The sequence below is a fragment of the Lutjanus erythropterus genome, chromosome 11 (assembly GCF_056507025.1).
Source record: "Lutjanus erythropterus isolate fLutEry1 chromosome 11, fLutEry1.hap2, whole genome shotgun sequence".
Classification (NCBI taxonomy): domain Eukaryota; kingdom Metazoa; phylum Chordata; class Actinopteri; order Lutjaniformes; family Lutjanidae; genus Lutjanus; species Lutjanus erythropterus.
In genome coordinates, this window is record NC_139327.1 from 23962029 (window position 1) to 23985777 (window position 23749).

At 40.2% G+C, this 23749-nt stretch overlaps 1 protein-coding gene across 1 annotated transcript in view; it reads right to left on the reverse strand.

The window, feature by feature from the left end:
- Positions 1–23749, reverse strand: part of mcf2b (MCF.2 cell line derived transforming sequence b) — a 28274-nt gene that overhangs the window by 3710 nt on the left and 815 nt on the right. The window contains exons 2-24 of the mRNA XM_084729738.1: positions 19286–19352; positions 18523–18794; positions 14634–14768; positions 13641–13757; positions 13333–13482; positions 13086–13210; positions 11661–11775; positions 11370–11489; positions 10273–10464; positions 9006–9197; positions 8746–8926; positions 8232–8320; positions 6913–7016; positions 6681–6747; positions 5827–5942; positions 5586–5655; positions 5396–5488; positions 5123–5215; positions 4061–4186; positions 3469–3684; positions 3134–3226; positions 2930–3008; positions 2088–2133 (exon numbers count right to left, since the gene is read on the reverse strand). Coding sequence (XP_084585864.1) covers positions 2088–2133; positions 2930–3008; positions 3134–3226; positions 3469–3684; positions 4061–4186; positions 5123–5215; positions 5396–5488; positions 5586–5655; positions 5827–5942; positions 6681–6747; positions 6913–7016; positions 8232–8320; positions 8746–8926; positions 9006–9197; positions 10273–10464; positions 11370–11489; positions 11661–11775; positions 13086–13210; positions 13333–13482; positions 13641–13757; positions 14634–14768; positions 18523–18573 — 2570 coding nt within the window. The 5' untranslated portion in view covers positions 18574–18794; positions 19286–19352. The remainder of the gene's footprint in view (positions 1–2087; positions 2134–2929; positions 3009–3133; positions 3227–3468; positions 3685–4060; positions 4187–5122; positions 5216–5395; positions 5489–5585; positions 5656–5826; positions 5943–6680; positions 6748–6912; positions 7017–8231; positions 8321–8745; positions 8927–9005; positions 9198–10272; positions 10465–11369; positions 11490–11660; positions 11776–13085; positions 13211–13332; positions 13483–13640; positions 13758–14633; positions 14769–18522; positions 18795–19285; positions 19353–23749) is intronic.

Sequence of the window (23749 nt, forward strand, 5' to 3'; positions counted from 1 at the left end):
AAAAATGTATGAAAGTCACTTTGTCTGAATATGCTACCCATCTGATAAATAAAGCAGAAAAACTTTGATTACTTACAAATGCTCTGTGTTCTACACCTATATCATGTAGACAAGTCATTCAAAAAGTGACAAACATTCACAGAATCTCATCCTCCATCTGTTAGTAAGAATCAAAAAGTACCACAAGACAACTGACAACTGAACCGTGAGTCTTTGTGAATGCATCTACTTAAAGGAAAAGGCTCGCATTCTTTTATTTTTTTTAACAAATACCACGAAATGACCAGAATCAACAACGTGTCAGTCCATCTGTCAGTGTTTTCTGAATCCCCTGGCCCATTGGTCCCTGGTGAAGATGTAAATCTTTCAGAATGTGTTGCAAATATAAGCTTTGAGTTTTGAGTTTGTGTTTGTCTGTAATTTCCTAAGACAACTAGTCACTAGAAAATATTATTCAAACGGGAGGAAACAGTGCATCCGTTGAGGACTAATTTTAGCAGCTAATTAATACACAACTGGTGTGCTTCGGTTTACACTAGTGGAATGTGGGATTGACTAAAAATAAGATGTGGTGGCTACGTTCACACTGCAGGGACAGTGCTCAATTCTGGTTTATTACTTAGATCAGTTTTTGTTTGGCCTGAGCCGCTCAAATGAACAATCACAAAGACTTCACACGCAGTGTGCCGTCATTCAAAAGTAAACACAGAGGCCAGTGAAGTGTTTACAGGTTAATTTATATGTTGATGTGCAGTGGAAGCCATTTGTGAGTGGATGATAATGATAATGGCTGTGACTTCTGTATGGAGGTGTGTGTGGATGCAGAGTCGGAGTCAGGAGTGGTGGGACTGATGTGAATGGCTTCACAGAAACAGATTTCATCCAGAATTTCAGGATGTCCAGGGGCTACTCTTAACTTTACCTGTCAGTGTTTCACACGTGAGTGACATAAAAGTTGCATGAATTCTGACATGACTGTTCACATTGTGGTCACACTGCAAAAAATCAGACCTGTATCTGATTTAGGACCATACATTCAATAGGAACAAATCTAATTTAAAAAGATCAGATTCAGTGTGACTTGTGCTGTTCACACAGTCATGAAAATCAGATCTGAGTCACAAAGGAGAAAAAAAATCATATTTGGACCACTTTTATGTGCAGCGTTAACACTGACAGTATGGCTTTTTGCTCTGTTATTTGTTTCTGGACGATGTTTGTCTGGGGCACAGAAGAATTAGATATGTCGGGGTTTGGCTACACAAACAACTGATTGCTGTTTTTGATCTCTTCATTTAATTTGCTGACAAAATTACATCACAGTCTTAAATATTTTGACCCTAAAAAAACTATGTTAATTTTCCTGCACAATGAATCAACAAGTTGTGTATTGTGAAGCATTCATGACGTTTGTAACATGCTAGCATGCTACCAGTAAACAGAACACGGATATCTCCCACAAACACTCCACAAACACACACCAGCACCCTGTAGAGCTCCATTTTTGACACTAACCCAGAGAACCAGCACTTTTCAATGACTAACAAGCATCAGAACGACTGAAAGACAATTTTCACTGACTTAAATTCTGGCATTTATCTCTTAACATGTATGCTCAACTCACCTTTTTGCTCATTCACTCACTTTGTCATGTTTAAATTCATGTTCAGCCCCCAGGATTGATAACATAACGCAACACACTTAAGAGTTTCAGCACCACAGACAGCCTTAAAGCAGGATGTAGTCATGAATACCAATTCTCTGGGGTAATGACAAAGATGCTATTAAATCACACACACACACACACAAACTCATACGATAACTTTAACATCCTGTGTACAGAGAACCATGATGCTTTGTTTACCAAAAAAAACCAAACGAGATGTGGGTGAAATTGTGGGATTATTTCATCATCAGTCAGAAATTGAATTTCTATCAGTAACACTGTAGGTGAGAGAGCCCTTTTCCTAATGTATCAAGTTTTAAAAAAGTTCTGACTTGAGACTGAATTAAAAGTGAGTCGACCCACATCAGGAGGTCATAAACTGACAGAGCGGATGATAAGGAGGTCATGCAGAGACAATCACCTGTCAGAGAGGGCGTTGTCTGAAAGTGGAAGAGAGGGAGTCTCATCTGAAAAAAGGAGGAGAGACAGAGGACACGGACATAATTCAACAGATTCAGTTGAAAGAAGAAATCTGTAATATATTTACTGTAATAAATCATCAAATGATCATGATACGTTATCAGAGATATCAGTGTCACTTCTCTGACAGCCAGGATGTCCTCTTTTGAATTTTCGAACTGGTAACTTGTGTTATTGTTTGCCCATCTCACATTAATTAGAGTTAAAATTAATACTGAATATTCGCTGAATGAGTTAGTGTCTGCTTCTGTCTGAAGGACTAGATGTTTATAACAGTTAAATTGAGCAATATGTTTATGGGGTTTGGCAGGCAGCCACTGAACTCCAACTCCAGCGCATGTATTTTCAGAGCAGTGGGCTTTTGTTTTCAGGGTAAAGCGCTTAGCTTGTCACCACTTGTTATTGTCAAATTACAATGTTGTGCTCCTGCAGTGTTCCTGCAGCCTGCCTGAGCTTCCTTGAGTCTGGGAAGATTGTATATTAAATATGATTTAAGTTTATTCAAAATACGATCTAATTTAATATACAATTTAATGTCAGTGGCTCCAACTCACTCTTTAAACTGCAGCATTCATTTTTGGACGTGTAATTGTCACATATTGCTCCTTTAAAAAATAAATAAAAATCTGTTCTGACATTGAAAGAAGTTAAAACATATCTACAGTTCTACATTGGCTCTTCCCATAAATAATTTGGAGTTGGATCAAAGTTAAATGCAATAAAATCAGGCCTAAATAAATAAAACAGATGCAGCAAATAAATACACATAGCAGTAACAGAAACCTTGACGCAGTTTCAGCTGGTTGGTGAGAATTTTTCGGATCTCCGTCAGCCAGGCAACTTTGACCTCCACTGTGGGAGCCTGGACAAGACAAACACACACACAGAGCACAGCAGGGACCATAAGACAAGAGAGGTGTGTGAGTGAACGAGCTGAAGGTAGCAGTAAACATAACGATAGAAAATAGGAAGCAAAAAATAAAATACCTGAACTATGTACACTACTTCTCTACCACTGTACCAGATTTCAAATTTCTTCACATCTCCCTTCACAGTTTCTGTGATTCCCACTGCACTCATCTATAAAAAGAGAGAAAAGTCATTACATTTCACTATAACCTGTCATCTTTACAGACTCTAAATCGCAAATTGCACCTTAGGTCCAACAGTATGCAGTACAAATCAACAGAAAAATAGACTGACCGGTCAACAGTTTCAAAACATCATACAATAAGCTTAATAAAGGGAGGATTTATTGTGTGGCTGTTGAATTGGACTACACCGGACATTGCTAATAAAATCAGTGTATTGTGTATTGTTACTCTGAGGCAGGATTTGAAGCTGTAGAAGGGCGTCCTGTCGTGAGCGTCTTCGTCTCTGCGCTTGCAGAAGAGCAGGGCGTGTTCGTAGAGGAAGAGATGTCTCTGCATGGGCTTGAACCTGGCCATCTCCTTCATTCTCACTGCTGCCCTCTTATGGCTGATCCACACGTTGAAGCCTCCCTGCATCACCACCCGACCCAGCTGGCTGAGGTTACCCTGGAACAGACGGGTGTAAATTTAGTAATATTTGAAATATAGTAAATATATTGCACCATATAATGGAAATATTATTTTCATATAATTTATTTATCTTCACTTAATAGTTGCCAATTTATGCCTGATGTTGTAGAAAGATAGTTCACAGATAAGTCTGAGATTAGATAATGCAAATGAAATGAAAAAATCATAAATGAGACAGATTAAAAACATCCATCCTCACTATCTGTACTGTAGTCACAGCAGGACAGACAAAGTGATGAAAGCCCGGATCGGACCATTTTATATAAAAACATAACGATGAATGTCAATAAATCTGTCATCCAGTGCCATGACTGTCCACTCTGTCCACTTTACTGGTCTGACTGGTTGGTACCTGATATCCAGTAATGGCTATCTGATGCATGGAGTCGTTGACAGACTTGAGCAGCTCCAGCATGGAGTCCAGAGCCTCCTGGAGTTCACAGCGGTACTGCTGCTCCGTACAGTGTTTCAGCAGCTCCTGCGCAGGGACACAAAGACACAGGTTGACTGGTCAGTGTCTTCCACTTCATCTAATTTAGTTTGCCTTGATGTCTGCCTGCCTGAAGGTCTGTGTCTACAAACCAGTTTTGTTTGGATAAATCATGTCAATTTATGTCTGGGCCTGTTTAAGACGTCTGCTTGTGTCTTCGTCTGCAGCTCAGTGTGTATGTCTTGCTGTTGGTATGATGGTCTTGATTACTCGGCTGTCTGTGCCAACGTACCTCTGTCCTCTTATCAATCTGAATGAAATATGCACTTTTTTCTAAACAAAACTCACACTGACCTGATCACATGCATATCGCAATACTAGCGACTAGCGACGGACAGATTGCCCTGATATCTGGTTCAGACCATCGACTGTAAATGAATATGCTTGATGTGTCTCCACATCTTCCAGCTGTACAAAAATAAAGCCAGAATATCCTGGATATGAGCCCTGCCATCATGCACTGATGTCATGTGGAGCCAGAGTCTGCAGAGTAGTACAGTCTCACAGAGTCACAAGCACGATTGTAATCTTGTCGGTGATACCATTTGCAGAAACTGCAAAATGAGGTATCTTTGGATTTCCTTTAATTAAACTTATTCATTAGAATTTTGACATGCAAATGAACTTCACAGTAAGGATGCAGGGTAAATGCACCACATCTCTGCTTTGTCTCATCACAATGAAAACAGCTGTCACTCAGTGCTTGATACATTACTGTTACTGTTCTCTTGTATCTGTTTATCTGTTTGCCAATCATCATGCAAAAAAAGACGAACAGATTTTCTGAAATGGTGGACACGCGATCTCGGAACAATTTCTCTTTATGATGGCGTCTAAAAACCAAATCTTTTGGACATGCATGTCCTTGTGAGAGCTGCATCTCTACAGGACTGTCCTTGACTGAATGGCTCAGATGTACAGAACCTTGAGGAGCAGCTGGTACTTGGTGAGGCGCTGGACTGGTTTCAGGAGGTAAGAGTCCAGACCCAGCTTGTGGTCCAGCTTCTTCTGGCACTCCTGGAGAGAAAGAGACAGATCCATGCACAAGTAACAGTCGGAAAACCATGATTCTGTTCTGTAAATAAGGAAAAACAAACAGCTTTACAAGCAAATATCAAGATTATGTCACTAATCTAAATGGCTTTCATACCATCAATATGTGGGGGGATCATGTTAAAATGTACAGTATGTAACTACCTGAAAGAAGGGCGAATCAGAGCACTGTCTCCATAGCAACTCCGAGCGAGGCTTGTTTTGGCAGTAGCGCTCATACACCTGGAACTTCTCTTTCTGCTCACACACACACAAACGCATAAATGTAGATTTGTATATGTTACGTCATATGACCTCACATCAAGCTGCCATGCTTCTCCTCATGTTCCCTCACCCGTTGCAGGAAGCAGGCTCCCACCTGCTCTGGTGTCTCCAGGCAACCCTGCAGATCTTGGAGGAAGATTCTGAATGAAGAATCCAAGAGGAAAATGAAAGGAAATTGGATTGGTGTGCTAAGACAGCCCTGCAACAGCCTGTGAGCTCAGTGTGTGTGTGTGTGTGTGTGTGTGTGTGTGTGTGTGTGTGTGTGTGTGTGTGTGTGTGTGTGTGTGTATGTGTGTGTGTATATGTCTTGCCTGCTGTGAAACTGGTAAATTTCTGGCATGTTGCCAAACAGAACGTCCTTCTGGCTACGTAGAGCTGAGGGAAGAAGATTAGCCATGGATGGGTCCTCCATTTCTGCCCTGTAGCCCTGATAAATGTGAGAGGAGAGGAGAGGAGAGGAGAGGAGAGGAGAGGAGAGGAGAGGAGAGGAGAGGAGAGGAGAGGAGAGGAGAGGAGAGGAGATAAAAAAGAAAACATACAGGGCAGGAAAACTTGATCGGAGGAAAGAGGAAATGGAGAATAATGCAATAAATAAAGTGACATAGTGGGATATTTTGGTCATTAAATTTTCTTTTGGCCTTATAACAGTTAATGACATCTTTATGACAAGTCCAAATGGTACCACTTTAGTTGAAGTCCAGGAAATTATTCATGAGACCATCACAAAAGCATTTGGAAGTGTAATAACACTTAATGTCATCTTTATGATAATTCCAAAATATGCCACTTCACTTGAGATCAAGAAAAATATTCATGACACACTTATAATGGTCTCATGACAGCCAGAGTCAAAACCAACCACATATGACAGTTTAATTTTATGTTAAAACATGAAGCTGAACAGTTTCTTAGTTTAAGTCGAGTTGTCATAACAATTGACAGAATTACACTTAACTAAATTTCACATATGTCTTTTTGATCATTAAAAAATGCCTTGTATTTAAATTTTAATCAATCAATAACTGCTTCTGAAAATAAAGTGAAATGACCAAAAGACAGACCCTTTTGCTTTATTTCTCTTTCTTTCCTCTATTTTCTGTTCTTTTACCCAGTAAATTATCTAACAAAAGCAAAATTATATGAAAATAATCTAAAATAAACTCACCAGAAGCACAGAGAGCAGCTCGTCCACATAGATCCTCTCTGTAGCAATCAGTTCCTTCATAATATGGCTAGAAAGAGCGAGACAAAAACTGAATGCAAAGACAGAAGAGGTGCACACACACTGACCCGGGCCCACACACATACTGCAGACCGATACACAACCAATGCACAAGTAGAGTCACAGATCAAACTTCAGGTCAGGGATTATGTGTGACAGGTCAAAGATTACATACCGTGTCACTTGCTCTGGATTGTCTGATTCTGCCTCTGAATCGGTTTCAGAGGCGGGGCCGTACAAACAGCTCCGGTTGCCTTGGAAATCATGCATCACCTCGATCTGACAAAACAAACAGGAAACAAGTATCTCAGCACATTTATGCAACAACTTCTAGCACATTTGCTTTGAGCTAAACGCTAACAGCATGCTCACACTGGAATCGCTAACACATGTTGATGTTTCGCAGGTATAATGTTTACAATGTCCATCATCTTAGTTTAGCGTGTTAGCATGCTAATGTTTGCGAATTAACATTAAACACAAAGTCAAGTTGAAGCAGGAATGTCATTGTTCATAAACTAAAGAACCACGTTACGGAACAATTCTTCTTGATTTTGACCTGATGGTAGCACTAAATGAAAAGATGCCTTGGAATCCATTGGAATCATATGTCAGCATGTTTTTCTGACAGCTGCACATCGCAAAACAATAATGTCAAACTCATGCGTCTACACTGCTGGACACTTGCAACAAGAAGGAGCGATGACGGAGAAGAAAACTAGTCCAAAGCATAAGCTTCATTTCACAAAGATAAGAACAGTGTTAGTTGTAATGACTGTAAAATGATCATTTCAATAGTTGTTCCACTGGGAACCTGATCCACTCACAGTTATTCTTGGAGAAACTAACTCCTTAGCTTTTGCCAATAAATGTGAAAAAGATAGCTGTTTGGAAATGCAAGTGAGGAAATTGGGGTCTGTACCCATGTACAATTTGTGGATGGGAGAAATGGCAAACATACTACATCTGGAGAGACTGAGGTCCTTTAATGACAAACAGAACCTATAATAGTGTGTTCGATAAGATCTGGGACCCTGTACTGAAATAGGAACCTAGGATGTACTGTTTTCATTTTTTTTTCCTTTCTTCCTTTGTTTATTGTTGTTGTATTTTGCAAAGTTAAATAAAAGTTAAATAAAAAGGAAGTCATGTACACTGCCATTAGTGCCATGCAGATTTTTTTCTCTGACTAAGAAAACTGAAACAAAAACAAATGCTGTACAAATATTCTCTCATTCCTCCATTTTAGATCCGCTAAGGCTACAGCAAGCTCAACTAAAATTGATCAAGAATTAATAAGGGAACCAATAAAGAATTGGATCGATAAGCAGAATCAATAATAGCATTGGTATCATTAAAATCTGAGGCTTGTGGTGGTGCAGCAGGAAAAGTCCAAGGATCACCAAAGTCAGAGGGATTCATCCATCCACCGACTGACCAACATTGTGGACCCTAGAGCCACACTGCCAGTGTGACTAAAACACACACACACACCTTGCGATGGCTGTTGTTCCTCCTCGCGGCTCTCTTGCCAGGAAGCAGGTCAAAGGAGAACTTGGAGTTCAGGACATTAAAGTCCACACCTGTGGAGAGAATCACACAAACATACAAATACGACTTGTGACGCCAGAGGACAGAGGAGATGCAGACAAAAGACTGTGCAGGAGATATAGAAGAGAACAAAACACAGTGCGGAATGACATATGTCACAAGAAGGGAGAACAGGCGAGAGGAAGTGAGAGAATGGGGCTTGTAAGGAGAACGGTTAAAATAACTGCATCGCAATATCCTTGTCAACAAAAGACAGTGGACAGACTAAATCTACACTCCAGAAATAAGTGAAGGAAAACATAGGAAAAGGAAAAGAACAAAAATGACAAGAAAAATTAAAAGAAAAGAAAAGAAAAAAGGAAAGAAAACAGAAAAAAGAAAAATAGAAAGTAGAGAAAAAAGAAAAGAAGCAAAGAGGATCAGTGTGAGAGGAAGGGCCCATCGGAGTGGGTTGTACCATGTTTTGGGGAGAAGAGGGGTGACTTGCAGCGCTGTGAGGTCGGGTCGGGTTCAGGCCTGGGGGCCACCAGCTGAATTGGTCTGACCTGCATATCTGCCAACTTCCTGAGACACTGCTCTCTGTTTCTGATCATGGACTGGACAGAGTTCAGCTTATCTGTTACCATGGAGATTTGGGACTAGGAAGAAAGAAGAGAAAGTGTGAGCTGAAGTATCCTGTGGGTCATCGGCATGCTGGTGTCACTACCAGTGGGTTACCTGCAGCTGTGGAGTGAGTATGGCTTCAAACTCCAGGCTCAGAGTGTCCTGGCTGTTTTTCACTGCGGATGGCGCCCTCTCCTGGTGACAACTCAGGGACTGCAGTGCCTCCTGAGCTCCCTCTCTGGTTTGGAACCTGTCCACCATCTGACTCGCCAGAAGGTAGGCGCCCTCGTCACACCACCGCAGTGCCTACACACACACACACACAGAGGATGCAACACAAGAAAACACGTGTTTGAAGGCACATTAGAGAAAGAACAAAGAAAAGATTTATGACGGGAAATTTAACAATTGTCCATTTAAAGGAATAGTTTGGGTTATTTGTGGGATTGGGATTTGGGATTGTATGAGGTACTTATAGACAGTCCGCTATGGATGTAGTCAGCAACAAAAGGTATTTTAGACACTTCAAAAAGGTATACTATATTTATGTATTTTCACCACATTACTTTCATTTGTCAGCTTTTTCACCAAACATGGTTTTCTCCAAACTTACCAAACTCCATGGGCAAAATCAGTCATTTTACCTTGCAGGACATGTGAGTTACTGGTCTACCACTGCATCGATCTCTTGGTTTATTTGTGCTATTGAGTGACTTTGATGAACCCAAGCAGCTCTTTTAAGACACCAAAGTCACACAATAACACAAACTAACTAACAGATCGTGGCAGCGGTGGACCAGCAACTCCTGTGGTATGCAAGATAAAGTTACTGATTTCACCAGTGGAGTTTGGTTGGCCTGGAGAGGGCGATATGTGGCTTATATAACTGCAGCTTCCAATTAGAAAAGGCTGTCTGATAGCAAGGCAAAGAAGTCAAAATATTCTACGTAAAGTGCACACTCAGACTGATATTGATTTATTTTAGGTGGACCTTCTTAAATTGCTAAAACACCATTTGTTGCTGACCCCATCCATGCTGGTACTCGGTGACGACCACTGTCCATTGCACGTAATACACTGACTATCGATAAGATTCTTGCACCTTTTCTGTCATTCATGACAATCAAACAAAAACAGTCATTCAGAGCACAAATGTAGGAAAAATGGAAAACAGACAAATAGACAAATGAAGAACATTTTAATATCAAAACACACAACTTACACTACGCAGTTTGTGATGAAACTTGCATGGAAGTTTGCTTACAGATCAGTGAAACAAAAATACAAAACAAGTCAAGATTTTTTTTCCTGTTTTTTCACTGCGACAATTCTGAGTTTACATGTGTATATTTTTAAGTATATGTGTCGTATCAGCAGTTACCCCTTCGAGGCGGAGCAGCAGGTCTCGTGCTCGAGTGAGCGAGGCCCGCTTTGTGCGTACGGCAGTAGTGATGACATCACAGCGATGTCGAAGCTCATTGCAGCGCTGGATGATGAGTGCCATGGCGTAGTGGTGGTTGGCAGCCAACTGGTGACCATGCAGGATCACCACCTGGGCACGAGCCATCTCCTCCTAATACACACACACACACACACGAAGGTTTAAGTTCCAAGAAGAGTTGAACAACATTTCATTACACCTCGTCAGACAGCTATGGCATAGAGACATTTTTCTTGAAAAATAATGAACATATTGAGCCCTAAAACTGTGTGCATTGAACTTGTACCACATAAAATCAACAGGGGCCGCTGTTCTTCCACTGCACACAGACATAAAGCTTCCAGAGTTACTGGCAAGGATAGAAGGTGTCATAAATTAATAAATATAATAGATAACAAATATAATACATTGTATTATATTTCAGAGATTTTCCTTCATGATCACGAAGGCTCCTCGGCCCTCTATGAAGCTTTGGCGACCTCTAGTGGGGGTGGGAACCCCATGGTTGGGAATCAGTGCCCTATGCTATATCATATTAGGGTATCACAACAAATATTACAATGATATCATGATATACTGATGTTTAAGTGAGAAATATATGACATTGCTCATTTAAAAATTAGTGCTATGATCCTAATAGCCAGTTGGAACCACAAACTTTATATTAAATAGGTTTAAATAAACATCTACTCCTTCTAGAAGATTATTTATGATTTCTTACAATTTATTAACAAACACTAATTCATTAAGCAAATATTCTGCATTAACTTTAACTCTAATTCAGATGAAAAGGCAAACAATAGCACAACTTAGAGTTTGCATTGTTATCAGAGAGGCGAGTATTTCAACTTAACGTTTCCTTAATCTCTGATGACATATCATTTTATGATTTGTTGCAGTAAATTTATTACAGATTTGTCCTTTAAAGTGCTGTAATGTGATCCTCATCAGACACATAACATCATGCACATTTTGTTCTGCCCGGCCACTTCCTGCAAACTGTAACCACGTGCACGTTGTGTTGTTTTGTTTATGACCTCAGCACGTGTGTCCAGAGTCTCCAGGTCTTTCAGCAGTTGTTCTGTCTGAACCACCGTGGTTCCCACAAATGCAATGTCCTTCTCCTGGTTAGTGATCCTCTCTAGCACCTCGTCCATCTACACACACACACACACACACACACACACACACACACACACACACACACACACACACACACACACACACACACACACACACACACACACACACACACACAGAGTAAATCATCACAGCAGCATAACACAGAAAAAAAATGGCCAGATGCAGACAGACACCAGTCATCACACCTGCTGGAAACTGATTTCATAGTGCAGCAGCTGGTGGTACTGCTGCAGCTTCAGGTGGTGTTTCTCAAAGAAGCCATCAAATGCCTCCTCCATGTCTCTGAGCTGGGCCAGGAGCCTGAAACACACGCGACACACACAAGTTCACACAAGCTGCCTGGTAACCCCCTGCTGCACAAAATGGGTATAAAAAGATCAGACTGAGTATTTGGAATTTGTAGGTATGTTTTTGATTACCTCAAATCATTTTCTTTATGGCAGATGCTACTAGCACCCAGGTGTCAGTAGCTAACAGTGTTATTTACACTCAGGGTGGAATAGCCATGTGGCTATTTACACCCATAGGGTAAATCATGATCTGTTCCTAAATCTAACCAAGTAGTTTTGATGCCTGAACTTTGGAGACCTTTACACCCCCCTGCAGGAGAGGGGAGAGTCGAATACCCAGAGGCATGTTGTTTTCTTGTTTCAGTCTTCCAGTTGTTTTTTGTGAGTTGCAGTGATCCATGTGTCTCTTTTCTTTTGCTTTCAACAGTTTGTAAAAAGATCGCCCCGATGGCTTGTTGAATCACACAGCAGCCCTCTCATTTTAGATGTGATTTTTTTTGTGTGTTTTTGTGGCATTCAATCTGAAAGCTAGTGCTGCCACTCAGTGGGCGCAAACACAGTGACTCCACTTACTGTGATATCACGTGCATACCCTCTATCATTAGTGGAGTTCAGCAGGTTACCCATGCTTCTCTGTGAAGGGTAGCCACATGATAATCCACTTAGTGTGGCACACATGCAGACCTGGAGGTCTAAGGGCATTACAGACCTATTATTCCTCAATCTCTTGTGGCTGAACGCCATTTGTCCCTGTAAGAGGTTGAACATCGACTGCACGGGGTCCCGTAACTGGTTAGCATGCTGGTGTCTCGTATGTTATCAGAATAAACCACACAAACACAGTTACACAACAGATACACTGCAATTCAATATCAGTGTTGTCGGTTATCAGTGACATGTGTACATTATGTGTGACAAAATGACAAATAAACACATTTCAAATATTAAATGTGTTATTGTTTCATAAATCTATCAACATTATTATTTTTTGTTTTTTTATTTTTCACCCATGTCTGTGAAGCCCGATGTTGTAATAAAAATATGTTTTTGTTCATAAAGTAAGAAATCAAAAATAAAAATAATGATTTTTATTAAAGACAAGATACAGCAAAGAATCATTCAGTAATACATGAAGTAACATAGGAAATGAATATGGGTCATTTTTGACTCATGTTGCACATTAGAGGAGGTTTGGATCACTTGTGCATCAAAGGATCAACAAGATGTTAGTGTCAAACTGAGAATGTGTCTTCCTTCTTACAATGAAAACTTGTCTTGTGTCAAATTAATTTCTCTACAGGAGATGTGTGAACTCTGTACCTTTGAACAGTGTCCATGTCCGCTCTTATGTCCCTCTCCTCCTCTACATCTTTCTTAGAGGCCTTGACGGTCTCCAGGTTGGACAGCAGCAGGCGTCCCTCTTTCAGCACATTACGGATATCGTCCTGAAAAAACACGACGAGAGCAAGAAAAGACCAACAAAACCACATAGAAAAAATGAATACAAAAACTGGCACATGCAGAGATAGAGTGGTGAAGTGAGAGAGAGAGACGAGCCATCAGAAACCTTCATCTGTCTGTATCGGTGTGTGTGTGAGTGCAGCAGGAACTCGATGGCATTAGCTTCATCTGGGAGTTCGGTCTCAGACAGCTCTGATCCGAAGCCCTGCAGCAGCTGAGCGATCTCCTTCACTGTCACTGCAAACGTCTCAATGGCCTGCAGACACACATGCAACATGAACGTCACGTCTTTGAAGTCTATCAGTGTTGATAGATAAATTGTTGGTTTGATTCCTTGTGCTGTTTCATGTTCAGCTGCAAAGACCAGTGGGAAGTGCGCAGCTTTAAGCTCAGACACACATCAGAGGTGTTTACCGTGCGGAGGACGATCCAGTCGCTCTGGCAGTACTCCACTTTTGCAGTGAAGTCTGATGTGAGGTGGTTTTCATCTATGTAGCGCAGCAGGTCACCGACCGAACGCAGCATCACCACCTACGAACACAGAGACACAAGGCGTATATAGCAGTTACCTGGCAGGTGATGTACTGTGAACTGAGAAATGAAGTGTGAAAATAAAACAAGATCATATTTAAACCTGTTTGTTTGCCAGCATGCAGTTAGTAATGTATGGTGCTTGGGGATGTAACAATACCAAAACCTCAACGTATAACACTAAAATGATAAAAAAAAAAAAAAAATCCATGTTTAAAATTGATTTTTCCTTTTAACTTGAAGTCCTTCTGCTTTCCTTCTTTAATAAAGTAAAATAAAAGGAGTCAGCTGTGACCTCAGCATGTGCAAAAATTGGCATATATTGTCTTAGGCAATGATGATTGAATTATGTATGTACAACTGCAAAACAAAAACAGTAGAAGTCCTAAAAAGCCTTTTTATAAAATAAATGAAAAATAATAAAATAACAGAATTAACACACAATGATACACATTATGAGCCCAGTTGGTAAAAACATGTTTATAATGTTTTTAGTCATAAAATAGACAAAATAAGCATAATTTGAAGACATTTTCCAGTAATAATTGTGGTAAGTTTATTGCAATACTATTCAAGAATATTTGACTGCCTTACCAGTTTAAAATTTATAGAAAAAGATTAAAAATTAACGCTTTTCGTAAGTTTGTTTGTGTGGACGTTACCTTCAGATAACACTGAATCATTGTGGAACAGCTCATAGGAATGAATGTGTTAAAGAGTGTCAGCATTTTTCACAAACTTGACATCAACAATCTATCAAATCTATACAGAGAAAAGAAAAGAAAAGAAAAGAAAAGAAAAGAAAAGAAAAGAAAAGAAAAGAAAAGAAAAGAAAAGAAAATAGGATGGACAGGACAGTTCTGAACTCCCTCTCACCGGCATCTTTAACAGGAAGTCATCCTGGCTGAAGCGAAAGCCCAGGTCGGTGCTTGAAGACGGACTGGGGGTGGTGCTTAACAAGCCCGTGGGGCGGAGCACCAGGACCAAATGCAGATTGCCTGGAAATGACGTCTGAAAGAGGAAGAAGCGTATTGTCGTATTTGTTCATTATTTGATCCTTGAACAGCAGACAAAAGAGGAGAGGAGAGGTAATGGTATTTAAAAATGCATAAAGTTGCAATTGCAAATCAATATTAGACCACAGTTTAAAGCCTCTGTTCTGACTACTGAGGATTTAGGGCTGTTATATACCATGAATTTATTTGAGGGAAATAAATGATGATGCCTTCACAGTGTGTTAAACTGTGAATTTACCCACCAGTATGTCCCTGCCTGGATTAGAGCAGAATAAAAGGAGTCGGACAGTCAGTCAGCATTGTTGACGGCTGATTGTTGTTCGTCGTGCGGTCTAGCAGAGCTCAACACAGCATCAGCATCTGTCAGTGTCAATCTAAGAAGTCTCAGCAGGTCTGACTGTCAGCTCCTCAGACTGACTCTGCCGTTTCGTCACTCCTCTTCATGATCAGCAGCCTCACATGTCCTCACTCTTCCCTCCTCTGTACAAACACTGACTAGAACTGTCATTATTTCTCTGAACACTCCTTTGCTGTGTGGCTTCTTCAATCTTCTGAATTCAGTGTTTCTCTGCGTTTTTTTGGATTATTCTCTGTTTCTGTTTATTTATGTCTCTGTTGTTTTCCCTGCAGCAAATCAGCTCTCCAATTAGCATATTTTCAACAAGAAGTTGAAGCAAATAATCACTGAAACACACTGCTGTGTTGCACAGTGGTGTGAGGATTAAAGGGATGGTTAGAAAAATACAAGCTAAATATTGCTGTCTCCAAACCAACTAATCTCTATTGGCAAAATCAGAAATGTTACCTCACAGAACATGGGAGTGGCTGGTCTACTTCTGCCAACAAGTTAGTTTACACATTATTGTGTCGCTTCAATGTTTTAAAGGGTTAGTTTGGATTCACCGGAGTCACACAATGACACAAATAAATGAAAATCAAAGCAGCAGTAGATCAGAAATTTCCATGTTCTGCAAGGTAAAATTTACCAAAGGAGTGTGATGGCTTTGGTGAGAACAATCATCGGCTGGTATAACGGCAGTTTTCATTGATTAAGGCTTTTTGACAGAAAAGTAAAGTGGTGAAAATATTCAAAATAAGGTGTACACTTAAACTTATAAAGATTTTTTTTTAGGTGGACCTTTTTTAAGTGCAAAAAAACATTTTGCTGCTGACTGTCCACAGTGTTGCTCTGGATTACGTTGCTTAGCTTTCATACAATGGTCCTCCTGCTGGTTCTCAGCAGACCACCCCAACACTGATTACCACTAAGCTGGTCACTGATCAAGTGCTCTATCAAAAGTGGTGACTCTTTCCTCATCTGCGTACCATCTTTTTTCAATAAGCCCTGTCTCATCTCTGCTATCCACCTCACATTTTCTGAACAACGTTTGCATAGACCCAATGGCCTCCAAACACTTCATATACACCTCTTTCGCTCAATATCAACCGGTAGACCTGGCAGGCAAAGTGCCAACCAAAAGGGTTTGTTTTTGTTTGTTATTCACTTGCACAAAATTGTTGATTTTGTATTTGACAGTGGCAAAGGAAACAGCTTTCTGTGTTCAGGTGTGTTGCACTGGTGGAATGTAAGTACATTTACTCATATACTGTCATTAAGTACAAATACTTTTACTTGGGTATGTCCATTTTGTGCAACTTTATACTTCTTCACTGCATCTCAGAGGCAAATATTGTACTTTTTACTCCACTACATTTGTGTGAAACCTTTAGTTACAAGTTACTTTTTAAATGACACTGTTGTGTGTATCTCCAAATTTGGTGAATTTGAGAAGATTCTCCTTCTTACTCTATTTTAAACCCTCTCGGATTAGCTTGAATCTATTGTGACAAAGAAGAAAAATGTCTGTTTTTCTGAACTCATGAAAAGTCCGAAGACTATTGAGATTCAAGTTTTTCTCACAGGACAGCAATGCTACACACTATGATGATCTTATAGAAGATGGTGAGTTGGTGTAGATCGAATTAGTGAACAGTATATAAAACATTAGATATAAGAGTAAACCACTGTCAAGGACTATTTTACTACATAATGAGTACTTTTACTTCTGATACTTTCAGCATAAACCCCAATTCCAAAACAAGCCTGAAAACAAACATGGAAAGCAAGTGACCTTTGACCCCTTTGGCAGCCCTGCATTAAAAATCAAGATGATTTGTTCAAGGAGTCGACACAGTTTGCCACAGGATCTACAAATGTAAAGCGAAAGTCATAGCCGGTATCAACAACATCCAGAAATGCCGTGGACTTCTCTGGGCCTGAGTTCATCTGAGATGGACTCAGACAGAGCGGAAAAGTGTTTTTTGGACATGATGGACGCTGTGTCTGGGCTAGAAAGGAAAAGGACCATCCAGATTGTTCCCAAGGAAAAGTTCAAAACAGCGTTAGTGCCCATGGCATCATGCGTAAACTGTCACATACGTGAAGACCCTATTAAAGCTTAAAGGTACATACAAGTTCTGGAGCAACATATGCCACCCAGACAGTGTCTGTTTCAGAGATGTCCCTGCTTATTTCACCAAGACACATTCTGCATGTGTAAAAAAGAGTGTTGCTTCATAATAAAAAAGTTCGGTTAACTAGACTCACCTGCCTGCAGTCCAGACCTGTCTCCCATTGAAAATGTGTGGTGCATTATGAAGCGCAAACTACAAGAGACCCTGGACTGTTGACCACCTAAAGTTGTCCCTTTCAGAACTTCCAACAATTAGTGTCCTCAGTTCCAAAATGCTGACTGAATGTTGTTAAAAGAAAAGGTGATGTATCATAGTGATAAACATGCCCCTGTCCCAGCTGTTTTGGAGCATTTTACAGGCATCAAATACAGAATGAAAAAAAAAAAAAACACAATAAGTTTATCATTCTGGACATTAAACATACTGTCTTTGTACTGTACTGTATTTAACTGAATACAGGTCAAAAAGGATTCGCAAATCTTTGCATTCTGTTTTTATTTACTTTTTACAAAACGTCCCAACTATTTTTGGAATCAAGGTTTATACATAGTTTTGCTTAAGTAAGGTTTTGAATGGAGGACTCTTACTCGTAGCTGAGTATTTTCATTCTGTGGTATTAGTATTTTTACTTAAGTAAAGGAGTGCTTCCTCTCCCATTACCCAACCTGTCTACACAAGCCTTTTGCTGGAGGAAAATCACTCTGCCAGGTATAAAGTCATCCAAGTCCTCAGACCGGACCTGGATATTTACCCATCCGGCAGCCATGATGGATTTTTTTTGGGGGGGAATGATTGCAGACTTCCTCTGCATTCCACAGCTGCATTTAGATCTGTGGGCATCAAGTATGTGACACATATTCCCACATCTGTTACATAAAGCTGCACAAGTTGAACACACTCCACAGTCACAGTGCAAAGCTGACACAGCCTCTCACTATTCTGCACCTGCAGTTGCAGTCCAAACACACACACACACACACACACACACACACACACACACACACACACACACACACACAAACCCGTTTGTCATTGGCCTGTCCTGGTCCCCAGCACACACTCCTAGAATTTATCTGCCATCTGAATCTGTGCAGGCTCTTCACCGAGAGGCATTTTAAATCTCTGGTGCAGTTTGCAGTGTACTGAGGGCTCATCCCAGCCTCTGTGTCGCAGTACTGAACTGTCTTTAAGAACACCTCGTCTCTCTTTCTGCTGCAGTATCCTCGCCGCCCCGTTTCAAGCCTCCCACCTCCCCTCCTCCCGGCGGAGCTTACCGCGGCCCGGCGCAGACGGGGGAAGCCCCGCAGCGGGTTGGACTCGGCCATGGCTCCCAGCGCTTCCCTCTCCCGTCTTGTCCCCCCGGCCCGGGAAGTCTGCAGCGGGACGTGGTGTCGGGAGCGAGCAGCCGCAGCGATGGCACGGTAACCTACTGCAGTGTCCGAGCCGAGCGGCGCGCTCAGTGCGCACCTCAGCAGACACTCCTGCTGCTCCGGAGCAGGATGATGATGATGATGATGATGATGATGGTGGGGTGTGTTTCACTCACCTGACGTCAAAGGCAAAATAAGTTTGGACGCTGCACAGCTGCGCAGCACAAATGCACATGTGATTAAAAGTGATATTCAATAGAGTGGTTTGATTATTTAGCCAGGAAAGAATGTGCGCAGCTTCGAAGGTCTGTAAAATATTAAAAATAAATTCTAAACTTATTTTAATATTTTACAGCCTGACAATTACTTTTTTTTTGCTTTTTTTTGTTTGTGAGACTATCTCTGAAAACACTAGTGAAACACTACAGGAAATACAAAGAGGGAAAATATGGGTTAATTCCCGATAAATCCGATAGGCGGCGCTTCAAACTCAGGATATACACGTATATAGTAAATAATTGAAAACCTAAAACCTGAGGATGATTTTTTTTCCAAACACACAAGACAGAGAAGGTGAACGCAAGATTTTAGGTTTGGTTTGGTAGCTTTGGTTTGTTTGAAAATTCTGTTTTTTCTTTCTCTTAATCAATTAAATTAAAAAGATTACCTTCACTCTGGTGACAGACTTCTTCTTTAGGAGCATCTTGACATGCCTTCCTTATTTGTTACAAATCCTAGGGACATAACATAGCATTAAATTTCAGTTTGAAACAACAAATCATGTGGTAGAGATGAGGAATTCAGTATTTAGTTTTATGTACATGAAAGTTTAAAAAAAAGGGGGGGGGGTTAACAATAGTGCATAGGTTGTTGTCCTTATGTTCAAAATAAGATATAATGTCTTGTCACTCGATAATATTCATATGTGTTGTTTTGCATAATATGTAATTCTCAGAGTCTTTCAAGACCGTAACAACCATAAACCATCTCTGTATCAATTTGTGACAGACACAGCAGCCATGGACCGATTAACCTGTTAGGGGGGACGAGATGAAGGGTTTGCAGTCTGTGAGCTGCCACTAAATCCCTCACATCCTACCCAATACAATTTGACCTGGAATGAATCTGCCTTATAGATTATTTAAAATTAAACTTATAATACGTAACATTTCCTCATTAAAATATCTAGAAACACCAGACATATGTTACATATTTTGAGTTGTGTGCTTATATCCCAAATGCTTCTAACAATGTTCAAACCCAAAGCCGTCTGTGATTTATTCATGTCGCTGCCCATGTTTCATTATCCACTGTCCAGTTAGAGGCTTTACATGGAAGTGGAACAAGATCATTCTGGAATTCCTTGTAAAACTTGTTGGTGTGTCCATCATTTAAGCTTTTTAATATGGTTATATATCTCCTCGTCTGTTATTGCCTTTGTAAGTGTGATATTCTGTTCCTCTGCAACTTTAATTTTTGGAAAAATTGTATTAACTTATCTTTGTTCATGTGATTTTGGGCAGATATTCTTGTAGTATTTTGCAAATTGATTTGCTACCTCATTTCAGCCCCTTATAATAACCTTTGTTTTGTTTTTTTCCTTAAGCTGTTTTTTTTTTAAAGTTTATATTCCAACAGTTTAGCATGGCTGTGGACTCAGTCTTGTTTCTTTCCATCAGATATGGGGTCATTTTACTTGTACATTGTCTCATTTTGTGTCACATCAGTTCATCTGATGTTGTCTTGTTTATGTATATCTATACTCAGCCAGTCATGAACCTCATCATCTTATTAGTGCATGTGCCTCATCTCATTCTGTCGTAACATAAATAATTGATTATGCTGGTTGTGGACTTTGGCTGACTCTCCTCAGAAGACACTCCACATCATTATTAGTGCTTTTTGGCCTCAAGTGTTTGGTCTTAAAAAGGCTCAGGCACCTAGAGATAGTTCAGTCAGCTGGTCCTAAATAAAACCTCTCAGCACATGGAAGCTGTGCCAACCTGGGCTTTCATGACCAGGTGCTAACATGAATTTGTTTCACTCAGTATATGTTATTTGTTTTGTGTTATGTAATATTTTCAAAATGGTTAATGGTTTCGTGTCATGCTGAGAATGTTTAAAATTTTCACATTAAGAAATGGCACACTTGGTTCAAGGCAAGCATGTGCAAGTATCTCAGTCCAATGGATTTAAAAGGGCAGTATCGTGGGTTTTGTATGTGTATTGCCTCTCTTTTGATTTCATTCTGTATATTTGTATTAAATATTTTGAATAAAATATGCACACCACACTAATATTTTCAGATGTTTTGTATCTAATATATCAGTTATTTTAAGGTCCTAAATACTTAGTGTCTTCTACTCCTCCCTGCAGTTTTTATTTGTACACAAACGCATGTGACTGTTTGTCATTCGGTCATGTGTCCAGCGGGAGATCCTCTTGGGAATCACTGTCACGTTGTGTTTAGGTTGGTGATCGAAAGGCTAAGAGCCAGAGAAGACGCACTTTTCTAGGAAGCAAACTGCCCACAGACAAAACTTTAGTGATTAGTTTGGAGGCAATGTGACCTGTTCTGGTAAAACCTCAGCCTTCTACACACAGTATGTTTTGTTTTAACCTACGCATGCAGCTCACAAGCAGGCTTGGTCAGGCACAATGTAGCACAGGTAACAAAATAAATGTTGGTCTACTTCATTAAGTAACCTCTCCTCCGTAAAGCTTTAAATTCCCTTTGCATCAAATAACCCAAGCACTGATAAAGCTGATAAAGCCTTCACATAACACTCCTCCTGCACGGCCTCTATATTTTGATTTGGGCGGACTAATACCTCCACTAAGCCGAGGACATCACAACACAATGACCCGTGCCTTGTGGAACATCCTGGTGGCCCGCAGGTCACTCTGCTGACTTTGGCTGGACTCCAACTGAGAATTTTAGTCATATTTGTTATTATCTTCTCAAAAAAAAATTGCTGCCTTGTGCTTCTTGTTAGCTGATTAAATCCACAGCCCTCCAAATTATGTAGTAATTATGTGTTTAGTAAAGTTTAAAATGAAGAAACTGTTGCTGTGTTAACAATCGGTCATTTCACCATGACTGCAACTCAAGCAAAGATTCAATCAGGGAACCTACATGCAAAGTAATAAACTACATTTACTTAATTAATTTATGTTTTAATTTTGATGTAATTATGATGTATTATTATATGATAAGATGTGATAAAGCTTTACTGATCTATGGGGATACTCACAAGCTAAGGAGTATATGAAGTAATTTAAATAGCGCCACCTTTACCAGCAGCAACATTAGATTGATAAACACATTAGAAATAATTCTAATCCAATAATAAAATCTACATTTTTCTCAAATAGACCATAATGCATAATAAGAACTTTTACTTTTACTGTTGGTACTTAAAGTACGGCCCATTTAAGTCAAGGGTTTCACCTTGTTTTATAAAGTGGTGGGGACATAAGGGCTCAGATGAAAAGCATCTTTAAAATGATCTTCAACAAATCTGATTTTAGGAAATGTAATGGGGTCAAAGTAGATATAATTACAGCTGGTCAGAAGAAAACTGCATAATGGCATACCAAAATGACAGCCTAAGACTACAGAGTCAACAATATGAAAATACTCAGCATAAAACCCAAAACAAAATCAACAGGACAAGTAACGGTCATCCAGCTGAAACACCATGTCACCATGTCTAATCGTTTTATAAAGTTAGAAACGAAAAGTCCATTTCAAACAGAAATCAGAGTGCCATTTGCTTCCAGAGGGACTCGTCACAGTCGCCAGTGGTACAGAATGAAAGTTAACGCTGTGTCCTCCCCAGCCATGGAGCTCCAGCGGCCCATTAACCTCGCTGACTATTCTTGGACTGGGAACTCGCAGTGAACACAGCAAGACTGGGACTGAACACAGCCTCTGAGACAGACGGTGATTTGATGACAAGGAATACAGTACAAAGATGGATTTTTTTGCTCTTGGCACCCTGGGACCGAGACAGCTGCACGGCTAACCAAGCTAATGGCAATTAGCTACAAGTAAAGCTATTTTTCCAGAGGAAATTTCCATATTTGACCTCAGTAGCATCAGTCACAGAGGCCGTGTTTGAGCCCCTTATGACTGTGTTCACCAGGAGACTGTTGAAGATTTTATCCTCATCACTTTTAGAAAGTGACGGGGATAAAATTGGCCATTTCAGAAACTGGTGAAGACTTGTCCCCTGCATCTCCAGTGTAAATTAAACTTTTAAGTAAACTTCTGGGTAATGCTTGAGATTACAGCCTGCATAATCACTCTGGAGTTGTAAAAGTAACACTGTACCAACACAGTGCCTACTAATACAGATATGTAGGTACTGGGTAAGAAGATGGAATAAGGGGGACACTTGACACACCCTGTAGTAATATAAAAGGTACTCAGTAGTTAAAAAATAACTATAGTATAAGTTACTGTGTAAACACATGTAACAAGGGGAGAGGTGTCAGCGCTTTATAGCCTACATGTCCAGTAATCCAAAGCATTATCTACTTTTGTACCTTGACTTGAAGCGAGGATTTCTACATTGTGGTATTTACTGAAGTAAAAGATGAGTATTTCTTTCACCACTGCCCCAATATAAGTGTGTCATTGTCAGTGAGTCTGTTAAAGCAATATTGACTGATTCATTATATTGTTAACGATCCTCTTACACTGCCCACCTTATGTGTTCAGTAAGTTACATAAAATCTTCGGTTATGTTTGTTTCAGGACTTCACAAGACGAGACACCACTTAAAGGACTGTACTGATGTACTTTGTATCAGCTGGAAAACAGTCTGGCAGATTTGGCGTCTTCGGAGTTCTGTTGACTTGAACTTTCGACATCAGCTTGTTATAGTGGACCTGTCTGTGGGGTTTGTGGAGTCTCAAGGGTCAAAAGGGAATTGTTCTGGAGAATCTGCCTAATCTCTGGCACGTTACTGAGATACCCTTGAATAAGACAGCTTACTCTGCCATTGCCTCTGATGGAGCCCTTAATCTGCTGAGATCAGACAGACTGGAATACTGAGAATCTCCACACTGGTCCACAAAGATAGAAATATTATGCACCCTCTCTTTTCAGTTTTTTCCCTTTAAT